The sequence below is a fragment of the Alosa alosa genome, chromosome 10 (genome assembly GCF_017589495.1).
Source record: "Alosa alosa isolate M-15738 ecotype Scorff River chromosome 10, AALO_Geno_1.1, whole genome shotgun sequence".
Taxonomy (NCBI): domain Eukaryota; kingdom Metazoa; phylum Chordata; class Actinopteri; order Clupeiformes; family Clupeidae; genus Alosa; species Alosa alosa.
Window position 1 is genome coordinate 4,092,870 of NC_063198.1, and position 25,534 is coordinate 4,118,403.

A 25,534-nucleotide genomic window follows, 5' to 3' on the forward strand; every position below is an offset into this window, starting at 1 on the left:
TTAGCTTTGGTATTGTTCTTGGTATTTAATCCAGATGTTGCCCTGTTATTTCAAAGACTGCCCATGGCATAGACAGTTTTTTATGTTTGTATTGTATCATTGTCTGGTCTTTGTGGCACATTGTGTTCATGGATTAATATGAAATATTGGTACAATTCCTCTAGGACTGTATTTACCCTATATGTACCCAGCAGAAGACAATACCTTTCTGGAGGCTCGTGTAGAGATTAAATATATTAAATATATTTAAAATACATTTTGTTAAACAAAACAAAGTGAAAACAGCACTAATTATGACACTAATCAAATAGAGACTGCATATGCCTTGTTTATTGTTTAGAAGGTTAATGTGACTTATATGGGAAAACAACAACACATCACAATACAATCAATACAAATATTAGGAATTTCAACAAAGATTGGGCTGAAAACTGTTTGACATCATAGGCTTCCTTACTATTGAAATTAATATTGTGGCAGTTCCTTTCGCATGCTCAACCTTTAAACTTCCCAAGCATGTTGGCTTAATATACTTTGTATTTCATTGCTAACATGCTTCCTTTAAACTTGATTCATGTGCAGAGTCATGTTGAATTTCTTGGAGTTTATGAGCATTAATGGAGTACAATGCACATCAACAGGTCAGTTTAGGTCAACAGGTCAGAGTAGTTTAAATGATACTTCGGCATCGTATATTAAGCTAAAACCAACATAAAAAACAAGTTGTTTTTTTGTATTTTACTGTATATAGCAAATGGATAATCTGGAAGACAGTACAGAATATGTTTTAATGTCTTATACATGTATGTCTGAAGCCAGAGGTTTATGTGACTGACTTGTATGTATACGTTATTTATCAAAACACATTGGAACTAATACATTTTTAAGATATGCCACATTGAAAATATTCAGTGAGGAAAATAAGATTGATGTTTGAGTTTGAGTTGAAGATGCTTTGGCAGATGACAGATAGGGACATGTTTTGAGAGGTGTGAATGTCCAGTCATGTGTTATTAGGTATAAGGATGCCCCATTTTAGCATCAGGCTTTAGTCACATACCACCCCTCCTCTCTACCTTGACCAATGAGATGTTGCATGCGCATCCTTGTGTGGGTGTGGTGGTGGTCTGCATGTCCTCAGTGTCAGTGTGTGTACCTGTGTCGCTCTATCCTGCATCAGTGTGTTTAATATGTGATCGTTTTGTCTGGACTACTTCTGTAGAACAGCCTTTTCTTGTCTTGTTAAAATGTCAGACTCTCTCTAGTCTTTAATGTGAGTATGTCACTGACTCATTACAAATAGATTATACCATATACTGTACCAACACACAGAAAAGAATACATTATAAATAATTACTAACCTTTTTTCTGATTTTAATAAATCAGAGCAAATACACTAGACTGCAGTCTAATTTTGCACATGCTGTTATCCAAATTGTGCAGATTACTTTCACTGAAAGTGGTTCAATTCTACACTTTTTATTGCCATACCCATTCATGTTAAAGTAAAAGTGACTGTCAGTGATAATGTTTCAATTGATAAAGCACACAGAAAATCATATGCCATAAAGTAGTTGCATCATGGCAATCTGTTGCACCCTCACCAAGACCACACCATTAAAATGCAACGTTATGTTATGTATGTTACTGTCATTGAAATGTTGAATAAATCTTCATATTCTGTCTTCCTTTTTTATTTTGATTTCATTGTAATGTCCTTGTGAACGTTTGGTGTCTTACTGTCTGCTTTGGTTACTTTTTTGTCTTTTTCTTGTTCTGTGTCTTGTATGTCTTCATCATAGGTAAAATGCAGGATGGAAATACGGAGAACAACCAGACAAAAGGTAACCTCCTCTCACCTGAGCCCTCCCTCTGGTTCCTCCCCCTCTCTGGTGGCCTGCTAGCTCCAGGGCTTCCCATTTAAGGCTGACATCTGTGTTTGCAGCACTGTCACTCTGTGTCCCACCTGTCTGCTGCTCCTACTGAGCCTGTCACGGTCTCTTGATGATCTATCTATCTGTGTGCTCCTGCCTGCACACTCGGGCCGTAGTGGCGGTGGCCAAAGGTTGGGTCTGGGCAGCCGTATGCACCGTGACCTGGAGAGAAACTGATTTGCTGAATGTTTTGTAGTGCTCTAAATAGGACATGCAGTTAGGCAGGAGGGTGAAGAAGACAAGATGAGTACATGTATATGTACTGATGTATGTTGAGATGTATTGCACACTCTTAGACCATGAAACAGAGGTCTCTCCAAAAAAAGTTAAAAAGCAAGAAGTATGCTACAAAAAATGATTTGCAAAAGAAAGGATTCAAACAGGATCCTAGGAACATTACAACAAACATTTATAATAAATATTATACAATTCTAAATGCAATAAACAGCAAATAAAATGATAATAAAGTAACCATTATACCATAACCATTATAACATAACTTTTCATATTTGTATAGATTTCAGACAATGGTATTGTCTACCCTAAAGGACAAAAGGAGAGGAAAGTAAAATTATGACAGCAAGATTACACCGTCTGTCATGCATTTGGTCTGAGGGATTAATAACATCCACTTGGCTCAGTGAGGCCGAGGGTGCTGAGAGCTCAGGGTGACTCATCCATGCATACAGTTGGTACGGGCCAGAGCCCTGCGGCCAGCATGCTCTCCCACAGAGGAGCCTCAAGGTGCTGGGAGGTGGCTGCTCAGGTGCTGGTCTTTTAAAGGCACAGGGGCTTGACAAGAAGGATTCGGAGTGACAACAAGCCCACCTTTCTCTACAGACCAGCGGAATGTAAATGCAATGAAGCACTAGATCAAACATTTGAAAAAGATGCCAAGCTTGGTCCTTTGACCTATTTTCAGGAACTATTTTAAGTCTGCTGAATATTGTGTTTGGACTGAAATACTGGTGCATTTTTTTGATTTTCTAAACATGGAATGGCAGATTGGCTTTATGTTTATATATAGTGTCAGTGACTGAATTGAACGCGCCTTTCAACTTGCCCAAATGTATAACAACAAAGAGGCACTCTGCATAACCGACGCCTGCTCTCCTCTCCTCTCCTCTCCCCATTGCAGTGAAGAAGCAAGATGGAGCTGCTGCGATGGAGATGCAACCCCTCAAGAGTGCGGAGGGAGGAGAGACTGACGAGAAAGAGAAGAAGAAAGCCAACGTCTCCAAGAAAGAGAAGTCCGTCCTGCAAGGAAAGCTGACCAAGCTGGCTGTTCAGATCGGAAAAGCTGGTACTGTGTCTAGTCATGCCTCACCTAGTTTTGAATTTGACTTGTGCTTCAGGTTTTAAAAACAATCCTCATATGATAAACTACAGATCAAAATGAGTAACGACAGGATGTCCATATGAGCCTGATAATCATGAATGGCAGCAACAGCATCTTTTTCTACGCCCTTCCTTTAGGTCTGGTGATGTCTGCTATTACGGTCATCATCCTGGTGCTATACTTTGCTATCGACAACTTTGTTCTTCAGAAGAGGCCGTGGATGCCCGAGTGCACTCCCATCTATATCCAGTACTTTGTGAAGTTCTTCATCATTGGTGTGACAGTGCTGGTAGTAGCTGTTCCTGAAGGCCTTCCACTGGCAGTCACCATCTCCTTGGCCTACTCAGTCAAGGTACTTCAATGATAGTCAATAATAATTCAATCACTCTAACTGGACAATCAAATGGAAATTTGCTATCTGGTGTTTAGACCATAATAAATGTTTTGTCTTTGCAATGTAGTAATAATCAATAATTAATGACATAAAGGCTTTAAACCAATTTCTGTTTTGACAGAAAATGATGAAAGACAACAACTTGGTGAGGCACTTGGATGCTTGTGAAACCATGGGTAATGCCACCGCCATCTGCTCTGACAAGACGGGCACGCTGACGACCAATCGCATGACTGCAGTGCAGTGCTATGTTGGAGACGTCCATTACAAAGAGATCCCCGACCCTGGCGCCATCAATGTGAAGACACTGGACATTCTTGTTAACTCTATATCCATCAACAGCGCCTACACCACCAAGATTCTGGTAAGACACTGAGGGCCAGATGTACCTACATTTGCGAACGTAGCGTTATCATCGTCATGGACAAACTGCAGATTGCGAACGCTGTCAGACCCAAGTTTCCGTCGTATTTATCAAACTAGTGTAAACTGCGCCTTTCTCTGCCCATAAACGCAATTTACGAACGTCCACAACTGAATGGCAGTGCCTATACAAGCGCAGTTGAATGAAGTTAACTGATGACAACATTAAAAAGAATCAAACGTTTAGCAATCATGAAATAATACATACATGATAAGATGTCAACAAGCAGGGAGATAATGAAGATCAGTAGTTTTACTCAAAGTACTTGTGCCCGTAGGCTAAACTCCCACTTTCCCCTGGATCCTCCCATGAATGCATATGCATGACACGAAAAACGCAATTAGCCATGTTCAGCTCCTGTGACAGGCAGTTTGCGCTTTTACATCATTGCGGCCTGTTTGTAACCTGACGCTCGCCAGATGAATTTCGTTCCGCTAGCTCCGCCCAGCTTCACTCACATCCATCTGGGACCTCTTCCATTGAGAGTGATTTCTGCACCAGATTTTATGGTACAGCCAATCAGGACGCAGGGCGGGAGTTTCATAGATGTGACATAGCGTAGAAGCGACTGTGAGACTGTTATCAGCGTCCACGGGTTGGCTTCCGATGTGAGTGGTTGAAGTAGCACGCCAATAGATGACGGACAAGTGGCTTATTCAATCATATGCAAGCATTTTTTGATTAGGCCCAGCCTTCTGAAGCAACACTCCAATGGATTGGTCCCAGATGGATGAGTGGAGCTAGGCGGAATGAAATTCATCTGGCGAGAGTCAGGTTAGCCTGTTTGTACATACCTAGCAATGATTTTACACGCACGTTGCGAAACAAATACGCCTGAAGTGGGCGCAAACGCATCTGGCCCTGAGTCAGCTGTTTCAAACGCAATCTGGTCAAGTTTAGTCTCCACTGTCATCTGCAGTACACACAGAGTTGAGGAGTAACAGAATACATGTAACAGGATTACATATTTAAAAAACAAATTATGAGTAACTGTATTTAAATACAAATTTAAATTGAAATTGGTGGTGTTCAGAATACAGTTACACTAATCCTAAATTTCTTGAATTTCCCCTGGGGATCAATAAAGTATCTATCTATCTATCTATCTATCTATCTAATCATTTGATGAAGGGGTTACTTTTTAAATCATCAATCTAACATGAAGGCAAATTCAAATCTTTATAGACAAAGTACAGGTGTCTCCTTTCTCCTGCTCTCTCTGGTTATAGATAGCCAAATGAAACCTCTCCAGAAATGTGATCAGTTTGTCATAGGCCAATGGGGCTAATGTACAGCCAGCATGTTTTAGGCCAGCCATAGTTTCAGGTTCCTTGACAAAAATGTTCTACTAAAAAGAATATAACTCTTTGTGTTGGTTAAAAAAACCCAACTGCTTTCCCATCAGTGCATCATTCAGTCTATGAAAGTATAGTTTAAGTGCTAGTGTTACTTAAAAAAAGAATAAATAGAAACATATAAAACAGGAGAATACATATAGCAGAATACATAAACACACATAGTCATACACACCCAGTCATTGCATGAAAAACAGTATGAACATACATCTACATACATGCATACTTTCTGTCATTGCACTAATCCATTTTACAACAGATTCCATATCACACCTTATTTCTTTGCAACATTGATGGTGGTTATTGCGGATGGATAAAATCTGTGCTTGAGTTGAGTTACTGTTGTAGGTTTTTTGACACAGTGATGTTAATGTTTCATAGGCCTACATGAATCCTTACTATCAAGCAGGGTCATGGGTTGTTGTTGGCATTGGCTGTGAGTCTTACAACCTCAGTGTTTGAAATAACTGTTTCATCCACAGCTAATAAAATGCCAATGCCAATGTAATCGGTTGTAGAATATGTTACTCACCTTAAGCAATGTAACAGAATATACAGTACAAACCTTTTAGGGCATTTATTCTCTAATCTGTAGTGGAATACATTTGACGAATAACCTTGACTATCTACATATGGGTGCAGTGGTTCTCCTTAAAAGCCAGACAGCCTATAGAGTCAACCCCTACTTGTCAATACAAAGACATTTAAAGCTTTGCTGAAATGAAATATGGATGAAATCAGAACTGAGTTGAAAAGCACTCATGGAGAGTTTGAAGTACCTTTATACTGTACCAAAAGTCAACGGAGGTTGCAAACTTGGACTGAGACTAAATAAAGAATTATGTTTTGAATTATTTTGTAGTTTCTCTTTCAAGACACTGAAGTTTTCTGATTTTACAAACTGGGGTGAACAAAAAGGAACTGCAGATACAGTTATAGGGAGGAGGAGGAGGAGTATATCACACAGGGTCCTGTAATTCAATTGACCTTCATTTTCATCTCATCCCATTGCCTTGCTACTTGGCATGCCTCTGCAATAAGGCATGCTCTCCCATCTTAAGTCTGGTCACAGCTGGATGGCTACAGAGCTTAATGCTCATTTAATAAAGACACCCTCCTTAAATACCTCAGGGCATGAACACAGTGGTACCAAAATGAAGGAGCTAATTTGGACCACCATCCCTTGATGTATTGTAAATTACATTGGGCATTAATTAAAGTCTTTTTCTGTTCAGAATTGCGTTATAAAATCAATATGTATGTATTCCAAATTAGAAGGCCCCTAAAGCATGAACCATTTAAAATAGAAGTAACCAGGGGTCACCAGAGTTGCTTAGGAGGTGATCAAATCTGAAATGTAACTTGGGAGGTGTCCTACATTTCCTAGTCTTCTCTGCTGAAATAGTGCTCATCTGAATTGTGATATCTTGCCATCTGCTTGGTGACTTGGACTGGCACGTTCCATCATGGGAGTGGACTCTCATTTCAGATGTCCCTTTTAACACTGTTCAGAGGTTGTTTCATCACACTCATCCTTGTACTCTGTTTCTGTGTAGACTATGGATGGTCTGTGGATATTGAGCCAAGCCCCCCTCCGAGAAATGCAGTCATTTTGAAGTGTATACAATTCATTTGTTTTAGCAATCCCAATTGTATTTAATTATCGGCATGTTGCAATTCGGTGAAAAGACAGATGCAGATTACAGTCAGAAATGAAATGGCTGTGTGATGAATGGATCCATGAAATGGATTTCAGGTGCATAGAAACTGAATTCCATGTCAGTTTATTTGCTACAAACTTACAGTAGTGTGGTGAGCCCAATGGCATGCTTGTGTATTCATTCTCATCACAGCACTTGGTTGGTTGGTTTTTCTCTGTATATTTCATCAATGTACCTACAAAGTGTAATTTGACATGGCTGACTAGCTTTTCAGCTCTGATTATCCTGTAAAGTTCTTTCAGAAATGGACTAGTCTTGAAATGTTAATTCATATCTTCAAACAGCTGGTGTGGTTTGCTCATGAATTCTATTATCCAGGCAGAGAGGGGTTGTCAAGAAATAAAAAAAAAAGTTCTGTTTCACTCTTTACATGCCTGTTAAAGATTCTCATTTCTGTTCTCTTAGACAAAGAGATATTGTATGAAAGTATGGCTTCATGCTTTCTGGTATGATGTTAGCGAATCAAGAAGTCTTCTTTTGAGACATGAGTCAGGCTGTTTCTAAGTTTTCCTGCAAGGGATGCTGGCCCAAACATTGTGTCCTAATCAGGAGAAAAGGCTTTGGGATCTCCAAGCACAAGGCCCATCAGAGTCCTATTCCCTTGAGGCCTTCCGTGCTTGCGTAACCTGTCTTCCGTGGGCTAACCCTGGTGAGCTTTGATCACCATACAAAAAGACAGCTTTGATATCCACATCATTGCCGCTGTCTCTCCCTCATCCTTAAGAAACTGTACTAAGCCCACTCAGTGATACGGCGTTACATAACTCACACCGTAACCCACTACTCTCTCAGCAAGTTAACTTTTCTCTCTCTCAGCTTTAAAACTTTCTTTTAAAATGAACTGTCTAGTCAATTTCAGTCACACTTAGTAGCCAAGGGAACAAGACAACACATACAGGTCAGCCTTGACAGCATAACATGTACAGTAAGCACAGCAAGTGTTACAGATATCCAATGTGACTACAGTATGGCACTTTCTGATATCTTTTTGATAGCTTTTTGAAGCAGGTAAAGAAATTGATGCATTCGTTCCTCTCCAGAAAACCAAGAGAGAGAGACTTTCAATATACAGTGTGTGTATATATATATATATATATATATATATATATATATATATATATATATATATATATATATATATATATATAAAGAATATCCAATCAATATCAATAAGATATTATCAATAATATGGAATATTCTTCTTTGAGTTTTGCCACTGACAATACTCCTAGTTGCTAGCCTAGCAGAGTTGATAGATTTCCTGAAACCTTTGGCACGCATGCTGAAATATGATCTTTTAATATAGGTGGGCTTCGCCAGCCACCTGTTCCAATGATGCATTGCTAGCTTGGGTCTCTGGGCATCCTCTCAGGTTCCCAGTCTCAATGATAACTCTCCAGTGTCTTTGGTGTAAACTTTTAGTAATTTAGTAAATGTTCCCTACAAAATACGTGTAGAGACTACTGTACTTCATAAAGTGTTCACACATACAGTACATTGAATGTGTGATGCCACACATTCCACATGTAAAATAGCTATGTGTATTTAATGTATAACAAAGACAGGTAACAGTGTGTGAAATACAATAGCTATTCTGTATAGTAATGGAGCATGATGAGCAGATTTGGATATTTTTTCAGAGCTATTTGATTATTCACAGACAAATTTGTTTTAAAGAGAAATCCATCGGCAATACAATAAACATTTTACATTCAAAACACACTTGCCGGTAGTCTGCATTACTCTCTACTTAACACCCTGAGAATTTAGATGATGTTACTAAGTAGTTAAACCAATTACCAATTGTAGTTAAGACAATTTAATGTGTTAAGCCAGCAGAGGTAGAGGTAGTAGTTGTACCTGTTCATTATTCCTGGCCTGAGATATTCCCTGTGTCTCAATGGGATTTGCTGCTGTGTGCAATTGCAGGGTTTTTAGCACTGTTACTGCAATGCCAGATATGTCCCTGGACTACTTCAAATGAGTGTTATATTGACTAGCTCTGAATCACTGTGGGCAAGAGTGCATGTTGACCAGCTCCCTTCACCATGTGAAGTCAGAGGCTGCCAAGATCCTCTTTGTAAGCTCTGGGTTCCCCCTCTTTCGTGAACGCCATTTGGGCACCTAGCAGTGAGTGGCTCACCTCTCATCCCTTAAGCAGGCTCCATCAAATTCTGTCTTTAATGAGCTGAAATCAAAGAGGTAAAAATGAAAACGACCTTATTGAGGACGCAGGAGGGGATTGTGGGGCCCTGCGGAGCAGGGGATGCTGGGAGTGGAGGCCTGTGGTGTGGTTTGGAGGGGTAGGCGGCAGGAGTGGCACGGCTGCTAGTGTGAAAAGCGCTCTAAAGAGGAAGTGGCGCTGCCAGCTCTCTGTGCGCCATATGCCGTGGATCGCAGCGGCGCCCGCTGACCAGGGAGAGGACAGCTGTTACCCTGTGCCACTTATGCCAGCTCCTCTCCCTGGGCATCCGAGTACCACGTCAAACAGGACCTTGGTTGGGTCCTCCAGAAATGACCCTGTGTGACTTTCCTGCCTGGAAAATGTTTTGAAAAAATGGCTGATGCCTGCCTTAGACATGTTGGAGAGGATTCATGCACAAATTGAATTCCCTGTCCATTTGTTTGTCCTTTGCTGAGAAAAGCTAATTGAAATGCATCATCAGTGACCAAATACTTAATAACACCAGAAATGAAGATCACAATAGATGCTTGGCAGGGATGTAGTGGAGGCTAAACGCAAGTAAACACAGTTTATCTAGAAATAGAAATCAGAAATAGTTTATCCACCTCTTATTAGAGTTTATCCACCTCTCAAAAGAGCTTATTCACCAATTGCAACTATTAACATTCAAAAATCACACTGTATTATCCACATTCACAATAGGTACACTCATCAACCCTCTAGGAAACACTGGTATTGTTATAAACATTGGACAATAACCTCCACCATCATCAAACATGTTCTAAATGCCTTTTTTAAAAATCCAAAACCGCATGGCGCAGTCCACCTCACCGAGATCACAGAATTCATAGTTTAGCCACCTCTTATTTGTGATGCTTGGTGTGTATCAGGTGAAGCTGGAGATGGTGGTGTGTGTTTGGAACAGTTCTTAGCCATGCAGTGAGAAAAGCAGCTCATGGATGAAGAACTGGAGACCATCATGATTTATAGGAATTAGATTGAATTTAAGTTTAAAGAAGATGATTATTAATCATCTGATTGCCGAGTTATCTACTTTGACCTTCCGAAACTGATGCATTAGGCCTACTTATATTTCTACTTTATTAGGTCTATGAGCAGTGGTGGGCATAATAAGGAGATGGACACTGAAAACTAGCATCTCAAATCTAGTGACGTACCGTAATATAATGTACTTTTAATCAGAAAACATCTGGCCTACTTATACAGTAGTTGTTGCGTTACAGCATGTACAGTATAGAGCTCCTGAACAGCTAAATGGCAAACAGATGTTTTTTAGTATGTTGTTTTTATGTGACTGCTCATACATGATTGAGAGAGGCAAGTAGACAGAGCAAAGTGTTACAGAGTGAAGGCCTAGAAAGTGTGTGTGTGAGAGAGATGGAATGGAGAGTGTGAAATAAATCTAGCCGTGGAGAGCAGGAGTCATCTCCTTGTCACTTTGCCTAACAGCACCTCAGCTATCATTGCTATGGCAACCACCATTTTCCTGTACCCACTGAAATGGCTCTGAGAAAAGCACTTTAAATCTCCTGAAACACTCACATGTACATTATTTCACTTCAGTGAAGAGACTAACAGAAAGTACAGGCATGTGGATAGCTGAAATGTGGGGTACCAGATCAGCAGCTTTATCCATGTCATAAATGCAGACTATGCCCAGGTAGCCCCAACCACCAAATCATATTTAATCTCACCATGCAGCTTAAGCCCACCCCTCTGTATGTTTCCCAAATGTTTCAGTTTTTCACAGACATGCATTAGTGCAGAGAAGTGCACCTGAAATCCATGATATATGTGCAGAACCCTCAGTATGACTTTAAAAACCATTTGGGATGGGAAAGCAATTTTGTTCCACTGCAACTGAACTCTCATTAATGACGTGATTCCTGCTGATGTCTCCCCAGCCCCCTGACAAAGAAGGTGGTCTCCCCAAGCAAGTTGGCAATAAAACCGAATGCGGCTTGTTGGGTTTGGTCCTGGAACTTAAACGAGACTACCAGACTGTTCGCAACCAGATCCCCGAGGAGAAGCTCTACAAGGTCTACACCTTCAATTCTGTCCGAAAGTCCATGAGCACTGTGACCAAGCTCCCAGATGGCAGCTTCCGCATGTACAGCAAGGGGGCATCTGAGATTGTGCTCAAGAAGTAAGTGGCTTCAGATAACATTTTAGGCTGCATGCCAGTAAGGAAATTGTTTTACCAGATATTTATGTAAATCTACCCCACAACTTGGCAGGGCTCTTGTACTTGATAAGCATGCTTTTTGAATATTTATGTAATTTGACCCCCTGTCATTTATCAATTTCAGTGATATACTTTCGTGAAGAGAATGTTTAGTTTATGGCAAAGGAGGAGGAGAGGAGACCTAGTCCTGATTTTGAGTGTCCCATTGCATTGCAGGTGCTCTCGTATCATGAGTGATGTTGGGGAGCCACGAGTATTCAGGCCTCGGGACAGGGATGAAATGGTGAAGAAGGTGATTGAGCCCATGGCCTGTGACGGGCTGAGGACCATCTGCGTGGCGTACCGTGACTTCCCTGCTGACCCTGAACCAAACTGGGATGATGAGAACGGCATTCTGAGCGAGTTGACAGCAATCTGCGTGGTTGGCATTGAAGATCCTGTTCGGCCTGAGGTAAGGCATGGTTAGTCATGCCTCTCCTGTGAATCAGTTGTCATGCTGCTGTGTACAGCTGACCTGTTATATCATTCCTGGACTGCAGGCATCAATTGTGTTGCAATACATGCATAGGCCGCTCTTTAAAAATGGAGTTGGGAGAGATGACCATGTGCTCATTTCCATTGATCACTAATTCCTAGTAATAGGTATGCAGTCTAACACTAAACCGAGGCAAGAACAAATCACATGTTGGGTTAGCCTTGTTTCCTCTAATAAAAAGGAGCTTGATATATGTCCTTAGACTGTCATTCAACATATTCCTTTGACATTTGTAAGTTTTCACATTTTACATAGTATTTTACATTTCAAATGTGACAGAGATGTTAAGTCCTTAAACACTGTTCCCTTAGATCACAGCACCTCAGGGATCACATAGGAAGGAGAAAAACAAGCCTGCTTCTGCATTATTCAACCTCCCTCTTTTATCTCTCCATCTCCTGTGCACTCGTTACCTCTCGCTCTCCTTTACTGACTTGTGCCCTCACTCTGCCTCCTCCTCCCACTCATCCTCCCTCCCTCCCTCTCTCTCTAGCCTGAAATCTCTGCATATGTCTCTTGTCTCAACTATAATCTTCAGTTTTAGAGGACCTTCCCAAGATGATCAAAATCCATGTGTGAAAAGTTCAGTTATGGGAAAGAGTGTAGTCTAGAAACCATCAGTAGAGAAGCACTTGCTCTCTACTTGGCCAGTCAGCAGGTTGGGCTGTGGTGACAAAAATGATGACAAAGGAGGAGAACTGTTATCTCAAATCCAATCATTTCCAAGGTGGCATTCGATTTTTGGAAATTATAAGTGAAATCATGGAGAATGTTGCACACACATTTTCCAAGGGACCTTGAAGTTATAGTAGCTGTTCTCCCAACTGGATTTGTTTGATTTTGTCAACCCGGCCTTTAAAGCGACATTTGAACATCTAAATCTCATTTTGATACCACCCTGCATTGAATAAGGAGAATAGAGTCGATATTGCCGATGTGCACCCAGAACGGCTGCTATTGCACTACTGTAATGCAATATTGCTGTTGTGGGTAGGAGCATGACCTTTTTCATTGGTTTTAGACTAATTGCGCTAAATGGGTAGCCAGTATGTTGAAATGTTGGGGATTCCTCCATCATGTTACTTTAAATGTTGTAAGCTCAGTTTTCCTGTTTACCCATTAATCGATCAAATATCTTTCAGTGCAGTTGTGATTGATGATCATGGGTTACATGCAGCTAATCCAGTTGAATTGAGGATGCCAAGACAAACATGAAACACCTGTGACCTTCATGGGTTGGTGATGTCATTGGCCAATGTGATTATACGTACATTTGGACTGTAATCTGGAAATCAACAGAAACTCATTGTTGAGTATTCTCAGAATATACCTCTACATAAATTAGAGGGTATGCGAATCCCTGGGGATGCGAACTTCATTAATAGATAATTAAGTCTTTGCTGCTTTATCTTTAGTGCTAGTGCCACATTCATTCCCATGATGTGGATGGTTGTTTTGTGGTAATTCGATGACAGTGCAACTGCTGAACTGAAGCTGCACTTTGAACCAGCCAGTGTCCTGAGTGTGTGGCGGGCCTCCAGGTCCCTGTATCTAGATAAGATACTAAAGGCGGGAACATGAGTATGTGTAAACAAATACATTGGAGTTTGAAGTCTACAGTTACAGTCACCTTCCTCTGCCATTGTCTATTATTGATGAGGCTTTTCCTTCGCGTGGCCCATGTCCAGTGAGTTAAGTGGGTTAGACAGTCATTATGCTGAACAAATCCTTGGGAATGCCCCTGACATGTTTCCAAGGAGATACCATCAGTGTCTAACTGATGTGTCTGGTCTTTTGTCCATTTCCACATGTGTTTATAGAGATGTGCTGTACCATATGTACCGTAATCAAACATACTGTTGTTTCAGATGCATGCTGCATTGCTTGCATGGAAAATTCAATTTTTATCATAATGAATTATTGACCTGGTCAGAACATAAATGATCCATGAAGAAATCTGTGAGCTGTGAGCATTAGTGTGTTGCTGGGCAGCTTTAGAGCAAAACAAACACTTGCATGGACGTGTCATTCTTCACTTCTGAACTAATTGTTGCTGCTACCGACCACCATCTCTTGACCATCACAGGTGCCTGATGCCATCTTGAGGTGCCAGCGTGCAGGAATCACTGTGCGCATGGTCACTGGAGACAACATCAACACAGCTCGTGCCATCGCAATCAAATGTGGAATCATCCACCCTGGAGAGGACTTCCTCTGCATCGATGGAAAGGAGTTCAACAGGAGGATCCGTAACGAGAAGGGAGAGGTAACCCAGCGCATCTCCCAGAAGAGTTCTTTATCTCATTAGTGTGTGTGTGTGTGTGTGTGTGTGTGTGTGTGTGTGTGTGTGTGTGTGTGCGTGTGTGTGTGTGTGTGCGTGCATGAGCGTTGTCCAAGAATCTGAGGGTGTCCAGCTCAAGTTTTTCTCCTACTGATTACTTTCCAGTGTAAGCCCTTTTTCAGTACATTTCCTCTTTCAGTATGTTGTGTGTGTTTGTGCGTGTGTTGCTCTGCAGGTGGAACAGGAGCGCATTGATAAGGTGTGGCCCAAACTGCGAGTGCTGGCCAGGTCCTCCCCCACTGACAAACACACACTGGTCAAAGGTGTGTGTGCCAGGCCTTCTGTTTCTAATACGAGACCTCCTTGGGTTTATGTAATGCAGCAGGAAGGTGTGGGCTTGATCGACAATGGATGACTCAACCAGCCTATTTAAAACGGTTACCTTGAACACACACCAAAACGGTGCAAGAGAATCCCGAAAACGAAAGAATCTTTTAGAGCAGAAACAGAATCAGAATCTTTAACTCACCACATACTGTACTGGGAGTACAAGGAATTTCTTTGGTGTTATTATTTATATATATATATATATATATATATATATATATAGCATACAGTATATAAGCTATATTATATACACCAGTAACAGTAAACTTTGTGGCAGTTTGTATCTATCTGACACACAAGTGAAATGGTGTTATTTTTGATATGTAGTTTAGCAATAACTGGTACAGCTTACTAGTGACAGCTAGCCATGCTTGCTACCTTTTCCTATAAAATCAGATGTAAATGCACTCTTCTCTCATTCTCTTTTAGGAATCATTGACAGCACATTGGTAGACCAGAGACAGGTTGTCGCAGTAACAGGTGATGGGACCAATGATGGGCCGGCCCTTAAGAAGGCAGATGTGGGCTTTGCTATGGTGAGGAAAGTCCTGGATCACACACACACACACACACACACACACACACACACACATGCACAGACCATGACCATCTTTCTGTTACCAAAATAACAGAGGAATTAGACTGCCCTCTGGTGTATGTCTGTAGTAAATAAAATTGGTGCTTTACTGAGACATGTTTTTACATTTCCCTCTTCGTCTGTCTTGAATGTCCCTTTCCTTTTGATTGTATTTCACTGTAGTAGCCATTAATATCATATACACTACTCACAAAAAGTCAGGGATATTTGGCTTTCGGGTGAAATTTCAGGATGAACCAAAAATCCACTATAAGCCAGTTTACAGGTGAACTTAATGAGACCTTCTCTTAACTTTGGAATGTGCATGTCCAACAGTTCAGTGTTTCAGTACTTTCTGTACTGAAATATTAAGTTTCACCCGAAAGTGAGATATCCCTATCTTTTTGTGAGTAGTGTATTTCCAGAGTTCACTGAAAAATCTGATGTATTAGCCATAGCTTTAGTGATTTTACCATCAGTCACCAGTTATAAGGCAAAGCTTTCAAAAATGTAATCTCTTTATAGTATTAAAAGCTGTATCTAAGACACCAATATCACATATTTGTTAATAGAAAACCTTAGCAGGAGGCAACCCATGCACATATTTTCTCTCAAAGGGGTATTTCACTTTAACTGTTCTTCATTTGACCTTATTCTCCCTCATCCATGTTTGTTCAGCTCTGTCCTTTGGTGTTAGAAATGACTTTGTGCCACTCTGCGTGAGCCTCAGTGGAGTGGTGTTATGAGCTGGTGAGTCCAGGCCTTGTGGAGCTGATGCCCTTTCTCTCTCCCTAACAGGGCATCGCTGGGACAGACGTGGCCAAGGAGGCCTCGGACATCATCCTGACAGACGACAACTTCAGCAGTATTGTGAAGGCGGTGATGTGGGGGCGCAACGTCTACGACAGCATCTCCAAGTTCCTGCAGTTCCAGCTGACTGTGAACGTGGTGGCCGTGATCGTGGCTTTCACGGGGGCATGCATCACACAGGTGTGCACCGCCCCCACCTTCTCTACTCTTCATCCTCCTCTCACACCATCCTTTCTTTCCTTCTTTCATCCTTTGCTAGCTGTCGCCATTCTCTGTTGTTTGTTCTGTTTGCTGGTAGCCTCTTTTCTTCCTTGTATCCTTGTCTTAGTTATCTCACCACGCGGTCCTACAGCATTGTAGCTTTCTCCTCTGTCTGACTAGCTATTGGCCTTATGGCTGGAGAAAGTGGATCTTTGTAAAATCATCAAGAGATCAAGTTTTTTCACTGGAAGAACAGAGTCAGTAGTCGTATGCCATCACTAGGCTATTTGGGCTGATCCAGGAGATAAGCAGGCCAGAAGGCCTGGGACCTGCCTTTCCCAAGCCCATTTCCTTTATGTATAAAAATACTTAGTACCAGGGAGAATGTGGCATCAGAAGTATTATGTTTTGGAAGTAAATGACAGACTATTAATCTTCATTTATATATTCTTTGTAGTCATTTCCCAGTGTTTCTGACCATTTGAGCTGTGATTGCATTTCATAACTAGAAATGTAATGCCAGAGGAATTACAATAGTGGATGGAAAGCTGCTGGCTTAATGTTGGTGGGGAGATTCCTGGGAAAAAAAACATTGAATCACTTAATCTTTGAGTTCATACAAACCCTCGTACCAAAAAAACCTTGTGTGTCAAGATATCTTGAGATATAACACTCAAGGTGTTTTTGATCTTGACAATTGACCTTTGACCTCCAACATCAATTCACTTCATCTTTGAGTCCATACAAACACTTGTACCAAATTTGAAGCGTCAAGCCGTTCTGGAGATATAATGCGCAAAGCATGAGATATGGCTGTGACTTTTTTATTTTGACACACGGGAAACACTTAAACAGGATGTGAAGTTTTAGGGAGCACCAGATTGTATGCATTAGAAGCTGAGACAGATGGATTCACAGGTGGCACCTGTGCCAGTGTTCTAATTAGCCCGGGAACTACTCTGGGAGCTTAACGAGCGCAGCTGGCTTTAGGCCATTATGACATCACAGCCATTCAAGTCTATGGGGGAAAAATGAGCTTTTTAACATTTTTAATCCCCTATTTCTCAAAAAGTATAAACTTTGAAAAAAAATCTGAAATAATAACTCTCTTGCCCCACTCCAGACCTTCAAAGCGGTTATTTCAACATGTCTGTACGTTAAGCGGTTAGAGTCGCATTCATTCTTGAAAAGGTAAAAAGAAAAGGTTATAATAAGAAGAAGCCAGGAGATTTCAAGATAGTGGATTCCATCCACTATAAATAGGGTATTTGTGACAGACTTTGACAATCCTAAGTGTAATGCGATATTAATCCGTCCGTGCATGTCCATGAGATGACAATACTCATTCTTAGGAGGCGTAAACTAGATGCCTGCACCTTGTCATGACTGTAAGAGCACTACAGAGGACATGCTTTATATGGTTCAAAGCCAGGCTGTTACTTGGAGATGTTCTCAGCAGCTTGAGGAAAAGAGTAGTGAAAGAATGGTGTTTCTGCCTGCCTTCCTCCTCTAACTGTGCTCTGTGGTCCCAGGACTCTCCTCTGAAGGCTGTGCAGATGCTGTGGGTGAACCTGATCATGGACACGTTTGCCTCCCTGGCCCTGGCCACAGAGCCGCCCACTGAGTCTCTCCTCATGAGGAAGCCATACGGCAGGGACAAGCCCCTCATCTCCAGCACCATGACCAAGAACATCCTGGGCCACGGGATCTATCAGCTCACCATCATCTTCACTCTGCTCTTTGCAGGTTTGTACCACTGCTCACTCAATGGCACAGAATCAGTTGTATACATATCTCACAGAGGTTATTTTCATAGTGGCTTAGAGCGCAACCACTGCCTTGCCAGTAATTTCATATATCGTTATGTGTCTTCCTCAGGGGAACAGATCTTTGACATTGACAGTGGCCGCAATGCCCCACTGCACTCCCCCCCTTCTGAGCACTACACAATCATCTTCAACACCTTTGTCATGATGCAACTCTTCAACGAAATAAATGCCCGTAAGATCCATGGCGAGAGGAATGTGTTTGATGGCATCTTCAGAAACCCAATCTTCTGCTCGATCGTACTGGGAACCTTTGCCATCCAGGTAAGGGATTCATGACTGATTAGATCTTCCTTTTATTATCAGTTTTGACAGCAGGGTTATACCCAACACTCCCTGCCATTCTTTATCCAAGTGCTATATATATATATATATATATATAGCAGCTATTGTTCCATGAATCAAGGCACTTGAGATCCCGCTGTATTTACATACAATCCAAACATCAAGACATTTTTCTCATGTATAGCAGCATGCTATTGGTACATATTAGAGTAAAGCAAAGAAAGTTTGAAAAGAGATAATTTGTGGTTTATTTTACGTAGATAAATGGCCTAGACAGATTTGTTGGTACCTCTGAAATAAATAAATCATTATAGTATATAATTCTAGATTATAGTGATGTTTAAAACTAACTGTTTCATCTTAATTAGTATTACAGATGTTAATCCTGCGGGAGTGCAGGCCTCTTCCCCAGCTTGCTGTTGTGATGTGATAAATGAGGGCTATATTCAATTTCTTGTAGATTGTGATTGTGCAGTTTGGAGGAAAGCCATTCAGCTGCTCCCCACTGGACTTGGAGAAGTGGATGTGGTGTGTCTTTCTAGGGCTAGGAGAACTGGTCTGGGGTCAGGTAACACACATGCTTTTCATCTTTACAACCAATACAGCTCACACCACCTGAAGCTTCACTCAAGAAGTGAAATGGAAACATTCCATTGTTTGGATTATTTATCTATTAGGGGTGTAACGGTACACAAAAAATCTTTATCGCTTTGAAGTCACATTCATGTTGGTACGGTATAGCTTAATTCACTGACAATATTGCTAATGCACAAGGGGAAATAGTATTTTGAAAAGGTATCAAATGTTTTTTGATGTTAATTGACTAAACTGACATGGTCCGCCACTAAATATGTTTGTGTGGGAACTCGAATTTGAAACTTGGTCCAAAGGCAAAAATGCCTTCTCTTGATGACTCTTAAAGACTGCATTCGGTACATTTGATACACATCTAAATTGAACCTAATGGTAGGAATATGTGTCCTATTATCTAAGCTAGAATGACAGAAGATGTAAGGATATGAGTGCTGTTAAACATGACTAATGTTCTGAACAGTATAGTTGTGTACTGTAATACTGCAGTCTCAAGTACTCTGCCTTTATGTTTTCACTGACCTTTCTCCACAAGTGGAATCCACACCTCCCTCTCTAACTCCTTTCTCCCTCTGATCAGGTCATCTCCACAATCCCCAATAGTAAGCTGCGGTTCCTGAGAGGAGCAGGGCGGCTGACCCAGAAGGATGAAATGCCTGAGGAGGACAACAACGATGACCAAGAGGAGATTGACCACGCAGAGAGGGAACTGCGACGCGGACAGATCCTCTGGTTCCGCGGCCTCAACCGCATCCAGACACAGGTAAAGGACCTGGGCTGAGCTGATAACTGCCCGTTGTTTAGTCATTTTGCTGTCACACTAGAGGTTATGGGTGAATCACTAATATTGGATATGGCTGACACTGATTCAATCGATGGATTTGTGCTTAAAGATTAATGCTTAAACTTTTTGAAAATTTACTTTAGACTTTGGACTTTAGTACATCTGCACTGCATTTAAATAGCACAAGGTAGTGAACATCATGTCATTTATAGGAAGTACTTATATCCTTGTCACAAAATGCATGGTTCTAGTGCATGTGGCAATCTATGCATTTGTTACAACAGTATTGTATTATAGTAACAAATCTCCTATGAATTGAAGCCTTTCTACTCCACTCCCTGGGGTATACTGTACCTACAGTGACCACAAGACACACAAGATCCCTACAGATGAACTCAACAGAACCTCGTAGAGTCACAGAAGCTCTTCTACCATCTGACCTTCTGTTTTCTTCAGCCATTCATGTTATATGGGCCATTCATTATTGTTCATGTGAAGCGATGTTTTGTCTTCAAGCCAGTTTGTTCTCTTCAGCCAACATGGTCATGCTAGTGTAATTCCGTCTGCCATTGGCTCCCTATTTTCTCGCTCTCGGTGAGCCCCAACTATACATTTGTGTCTATCTGTCTCCTCATTCTTGCAGATCGAAGTAGTGAACACATTCAAGAGCGGGACTTCCTTTCAGGGTGCTCTGAGGCGGCAGTCCTCCACCACCAGCCAGAATCAGGATGTAACCAATGTTTCTAGTCCTAGTCATGTGTCCTTGTCCAATGCCCTTTCTTCTCCTACCAGCACCACTGCAGTTCCTACTGGCCGTGAGTGAAACTTCTCTCTGTGCTGGTCAGAGATGCCCCCAATACCCCCCACCACCACCAAAACAAGCAAGAATTACCATGACACAGTCAGTTCAATCAGGTTCAGTCAAATGTCACAAAGATAGAGAGAAGACTTTTCAATATATCTTCGTGTTCATGTAGACCAAATGTCAAGCCAAAAAAATCTAATTTTCAACATCATTATGAAAAACTGATGTTTTTCACTATGAAAAACATCACTGAAACATAACAACTACATAATAATAAAGAAAACATGTACTGGCATCATTAAGAAAATAATGAAACATTCACTAAAGGAGTAAGTTGTATTTCACAAGATTATCTGGATAAAGACAAATCTGCTGATCTTACAAAATATTTTTTAAAAAGTTGCAAAGTCAGTGTGATTTTTTTAATTCCCCAATTTCCTGCAATCAATTTGAACTAAACCTGGTTTAACTTTACTCCAGTCATGTCTGTTGTAGCCCATGCCACCCTAATGTCAGTAGCAATGACATTTTGCCAGTTGGTTGTTAGATCTACATTTTCACAAATTCTTCTCTAAACACAAGCAACCAGTAATAGTGGTAGTGTGGTATAACGAGAGGAAGAATAACAGTGGATACACCACTAGTACAATATGTGTTACAATGGGGGAATTTCAAGTACACAAACTTGAGATGTGAGTACAAATCTGTTTTGAGCCCTCATAATCATTATTTGTGGAGTGCGCACATCCAAGATATATTTTCACAGGTGCCAGACAAAACATGTCAGAGAGAGAATGAGATGGTCTGCACACGGTACTGTATATGAGCCCCAAGAAATACTTTATTTTCTTTAAAAAAGGCAACGTTTCAATCTCAACAGATCTTCATCAGGCAAAAATGAGACATGGAAGAGACGGCCTATATCACCCTAGGCCTTTTAATCAGACACCTGCCTTAACCAGGCAGGGTGCATCCATAGGTGGCAATCAGCACAGACATACAAGGCACTAGGCCCAAATATCTAATTGCATTGAAAGCTGTTCATTTAAACAGAAACAGCATTATGCAAAATACATGGAGTAGCAATACCACCTTATAATCATTAACAGTCAGATGAATCTGACTGCCAAACTTTGTTGCAGATAAACATTTCTGTAATACAAGCACTGAATGATAATCCCACTCATTTATGGGGGCATCTTTGAGCTTTTCTTCATTGCTTTCTGGCTCTCTGCAGTTTTCCTCTTTCAATTCCCATGTTTGTTCTTAATTCATCTTCTGAGCCCAGCTCTCGAGAGCACTATTGTCTCAATGTCCCATGTGTTTGTCTTCCCCAGAGTGCTAGGAGCCCTGGAGTAGGGGGTACATCCTAAGGAGTGAATTTCAGGTTGTGAGTCCCTCCATTGTCTGAAAAGTAAAATTGATGTCAATTTTTTTTATATATATTTTGTTTGAAAACCAATTCAACTGGGCTGGGTAAACATTCAAGTATAAGCTGATGGGTTTGAGCTGGGTTAAGTTGGGTGGAGATAGTCCCTCGGAGAAGGCTCAACACTTTGTGTCTCCCTTAGTGTGTGATAGAAGGGTGGTCACCTTAGTAAGGCTAACTTCATGGCCAGATGGTTTTTGTCTCAGTCTTAATACAGCAGGACAAATGTACGAAAAGAGTGGAGTCCCTCCCCCCTCATAGTCCTGTCTTACATGTCATCAGTGTATGGTGTACAGAGAGACGCATGTTTGGGTTCCACAGAGACCTGTGTTCTGTCTCGTGGCTTCACATTGTTGCTCTTTAGATGGACTTGCGTGTGTCTCTGCACTGGAGTCCCTGTGTTGCGCAGGCTCAGTCTGCCACCCATTGATGTGCTCCGTGTTGACATCACTTCTCCCATCTCATTCAGAGCAGTGTAATTTTTGTTTTGTTTCTGTTATGCATCTCTTATAACATAAGCCCGATAGCAGAGTACCTCCTATTCCATTTTTGTCAGATATTTTCATTTTTATCTTTGGAAAAACATCTAGAAATATGGAAGATAGACCAACCTAGGTATTAGTAAAGCAGGATTTACAAAATTACTTCTATATCTTCACATAACATATACTTCTAATCAGAAGGGGTATACAGTACAGTATATGGAACGCTGGTCATTATCGGGAAAATAAGTCCCGACAGGGCGAACCGGACCCTCAATTCTTTAGAAATTGCGGAATGATATGAAAGACGTGAATCAGAAGCACAAAACCTGTTGCCATTGACAACGGTAATTATATGTTTCAGTGGTAATTACATAAATTTATTACACGGCTCTTCAGAGTGCTGCAGAAAGTTCCATTCACATGAATGGGCCTTCCCAACGTTCGGTCCTATGTTAAATCTACATAAATCACCGCAAAGATTTAATCACCGCTGTCAATGGCAACGGTTTTGTGCTTCTGATTAATATCTTTCATATCACTACACAAAGGACTGGAACTTCATTCAAAACGTGAAAGCAGACGGTTGATCAGCTGTGTTCTAAAGAATGTTTGATTCAAGTTCAGCAGCGCAGTTGTTGCGAACTATTTGTTTCTCAGCAAATGCCAATGATGAACGGTAACAAATAGGCTAGGTTATGTAGGCTAAAGTCATATCGTGGGGAGTTTTTTATTTCGTTTTGGCAAGTAGTCGAGATTAGCGGGATAATGTATAGAACGCCGGTCATTACTGTGAAAATAAGTCCTTTCAGGGAAACAAGACCCCTCCGCTGCGTGTTGGGGTCCGGTTCGCCCTGTCGGGACTTATTTTCCCAGTAATGACCGGCGTTCTATACATTATCCCTTACATATTTGACCGTAGAAACTAGAAATGGAAGAAAAAGACTTATTTGTAGACTATTCTCTCTTAACGACCTAATCTTGGTACTGTATCAACAGTTCCTGCACACTGGTGTATGGTGTCTTGTCTATTGCATTACAGACAATAGCAAACATAAATTAAAACATAGAATGTCAGCATGTTGCTATCATGTGAGATGTGCGTTCAAGATGAGGTAGCTGAGGATATGAGATGGATCAATTGTCTCCAAAGGATAATTAGTTATATTATGGGGGCTGATTTATTTCCTATTATGATTAAGTATGTGAAGTATGTGATTGTAAAAACAAATATACTGCTATTTCGTTGGGGTTATATAGCTAAGGTTGGTTTTACAGTAATGGACTGTTTAGTCCATTAGTAGTAGATAGATTTTAGTGGCATACCGATTTAAACAGCACTTTTGGGCCTATACTTGAGTGTTTACACAGATATGCATGGAATTGTGGAAAGAACAGAATTTTTCATCTGTTCTCATCTATTTTCGTGTGTCTGTGTGTGTGTGTGTGTTTTAACTCTTATTTTTCTTCAGCCGTCTACGTAACTGTATTTGTTTCAGTGTACCAACACAGTCTTGTCTAAGCTGCATGTTCAGTGTCCTTTGGTTGAGTACTGGATCCGTTGGTCTGCTTTGTTGTCTTGTGGCACCATACCTCTATGAGCATCAGTCTTGTTTGTTTCATTTCCATGTTGAGACCACTGTGTTCCCCTCCCTCACCCATGCCTGTTCATTCATACCGGGAGTCTTTGTGGAGTTTTCTTTTCCCCTCTCCTTTTAAACTCTTCCTGGATCTGACACGCTTCCTCTGAACAATTTACCACAAGACTTCAACTTGCATGTGTATATTTTCCTTTATTAACGTGGCTTGTCTCTAGGTATACATCATACTGGATTGTAGCGTATACTGTTCTTAACAGCATCGCCTGTGTTTTCTTGTGTGGCTTTTGAAAACCTTTTTTTGTTTTTAACATGTTTTAGTTGTTATTCTCTTCTGTTTCTGTTGATTGACTGCAGTTGCCAGTGTTTCAGTGCACGTGAACAGTTGAGCTATGAATGTCTCCCAAAGTAACATGACCGCAGAAACTGTGACATGTGGTTTCTCACAATGCTTCTTCCCATCCTCTGCCCCTCTATCTCCTCTGTCTATGACAATCCGTGGGTCCTCCATGTTGGATGCTGATATCACTTCTTGGTTACTAATACTCTATTTTTGTCTTTTAATTTCTTTCTTTCCAACTATACAGATCCGTGTTGTGAATGCATTTCGTAGCTCTCTCTATGAAGGCTTGGAAAAACCAGATTCCAGACCCTCCATTCACAATTTCATGACCCATCCCGAGTTTAGAATAGAAGACTCCACACCCCACATCCCACTCATAGATGACACTGACATCGACGACGAGGCCAGGAAGAACTTGGCTAGTCAGCCCTCTTCACCCAACAAGAACAACAACGCCATTGACAGTGGCATCAACCTCACCACCGACACAAGTAAATCAGCTGCCTCCTCCAGTCCAGGCAGCCCCCTCCATAGTTTGGAAACATCCCTTTAGCCCTCATCTCCTGGGGAAAAAAGATTTATTATGGGGAAAAAATAATAAACTCTTCAATTTCAAGCATAACAAAGGCAACACAACATGTGTAAGGCACCTGCGCTGCAGACTGAAGAAGTGTTCCGAACCATTTTTTAGTTGTTTTTCCCTCTCTCTTCTTGGTGGCAATGTTAAGGAGACACAGCTGTGGCTGAACTTGAACAGTATCCGATTCAAACTGACCACTCTTTTTGCTGGCAACAGTGACTGTAATAATAATATTTTAAAAGCCAGTTGACTTCAACTATTATAATTCCTCCTGCATGAATGTACATTACCCAAGTTTTTATTTAAATTGTTGAAATTTTTATTTGGACTCTATGATTTTGATTTGGTGGGAAGTGCCGTGGACTGCTATTTTAAGACAGATTATCCAATTCACTGGTCTGTGAGTTTCTTGTGTGGCATGTATCTAACTGTATAGATTTATTTCATTAAATAAAGTGTATC

General features: G+C 41.0%; 1 protein-coding gene across 15 annotated transcripts in view; it reads left to right on the top strand.

The window, feature by feature from the left end:
- atp2b2 (ATPase plasma membrane Ca2+ transporting 2) overlaps positions 1-25,053 on the top strand; it is a 102,324-nt gene extending 77,271 nt beyond the window's left edge. For 7 of the 15 annotated variants that reach the window (XM_048254022.1, XM_048254023.1, XM_048254021.1 and 4 more), the window contains 15 exons: positions 1,803-1,844; positions 3,073-3,237; positions 3,411-3,625; positions 3,789-4,031; positions 11,278-11,519; positions 11,775-12,009; positions 14,180-14,359; positions 14,610-14,697; positions 15,191-15,297; positions 16,137-16,328; positions 17,882-18,095; positions 18,228-18,439; positions 18,921-19,028; positions 19,632-19,814; positions 24,737-25,053. In XM_048254022.1, the coding sequence (XP_048109979.1) occupies positions 1,803-1,844; positions 3,073-3,237; positions 3,411-3,625; positions 3,789-4,031; positions 11,278-11,519; positions 11,775-12,009; positions 14,180-14,359; positions 14,610-14,697; positions 15,191-15,297; positions 16,137-16,328; positions 17,882-18,095; positions 18,228-18,439; positions 18,921-19,028; positions 19,632-19,814; positions 24,737-25,045 (2,735 nt within the window). In that variant the 3' untranslated portion in view covers positions 25,046-25,053. Of the gene's footprint in view, positions 1-1,802; positions 1,845-3,072; positions 3,238-3,410; positions 3,626-3,788; positions 4,032-11,277; positions 11,520-11,774; positions 12,010-14,179; positions 14,360-14,609; positions 14,698-15,190; positions 15,298-16,136; positions 16,329-17,881; positions 18,096-18,227; positions 18,440-18,920; positions 19,029-19,631; positions 19,815-20,478; positions 20,651-21,977; positions 22,031-24,736 lie in introns of all 15 variants that reach the window. The other 8 variants (XM_048254028.1, XM_048254030.1, XM_048254032.1 and 5 more) reach the window with 7 other exon arrangements.
- The last annotated feature ends 481 nt before the right edge of the window (positions 25,054-25,534 follow it).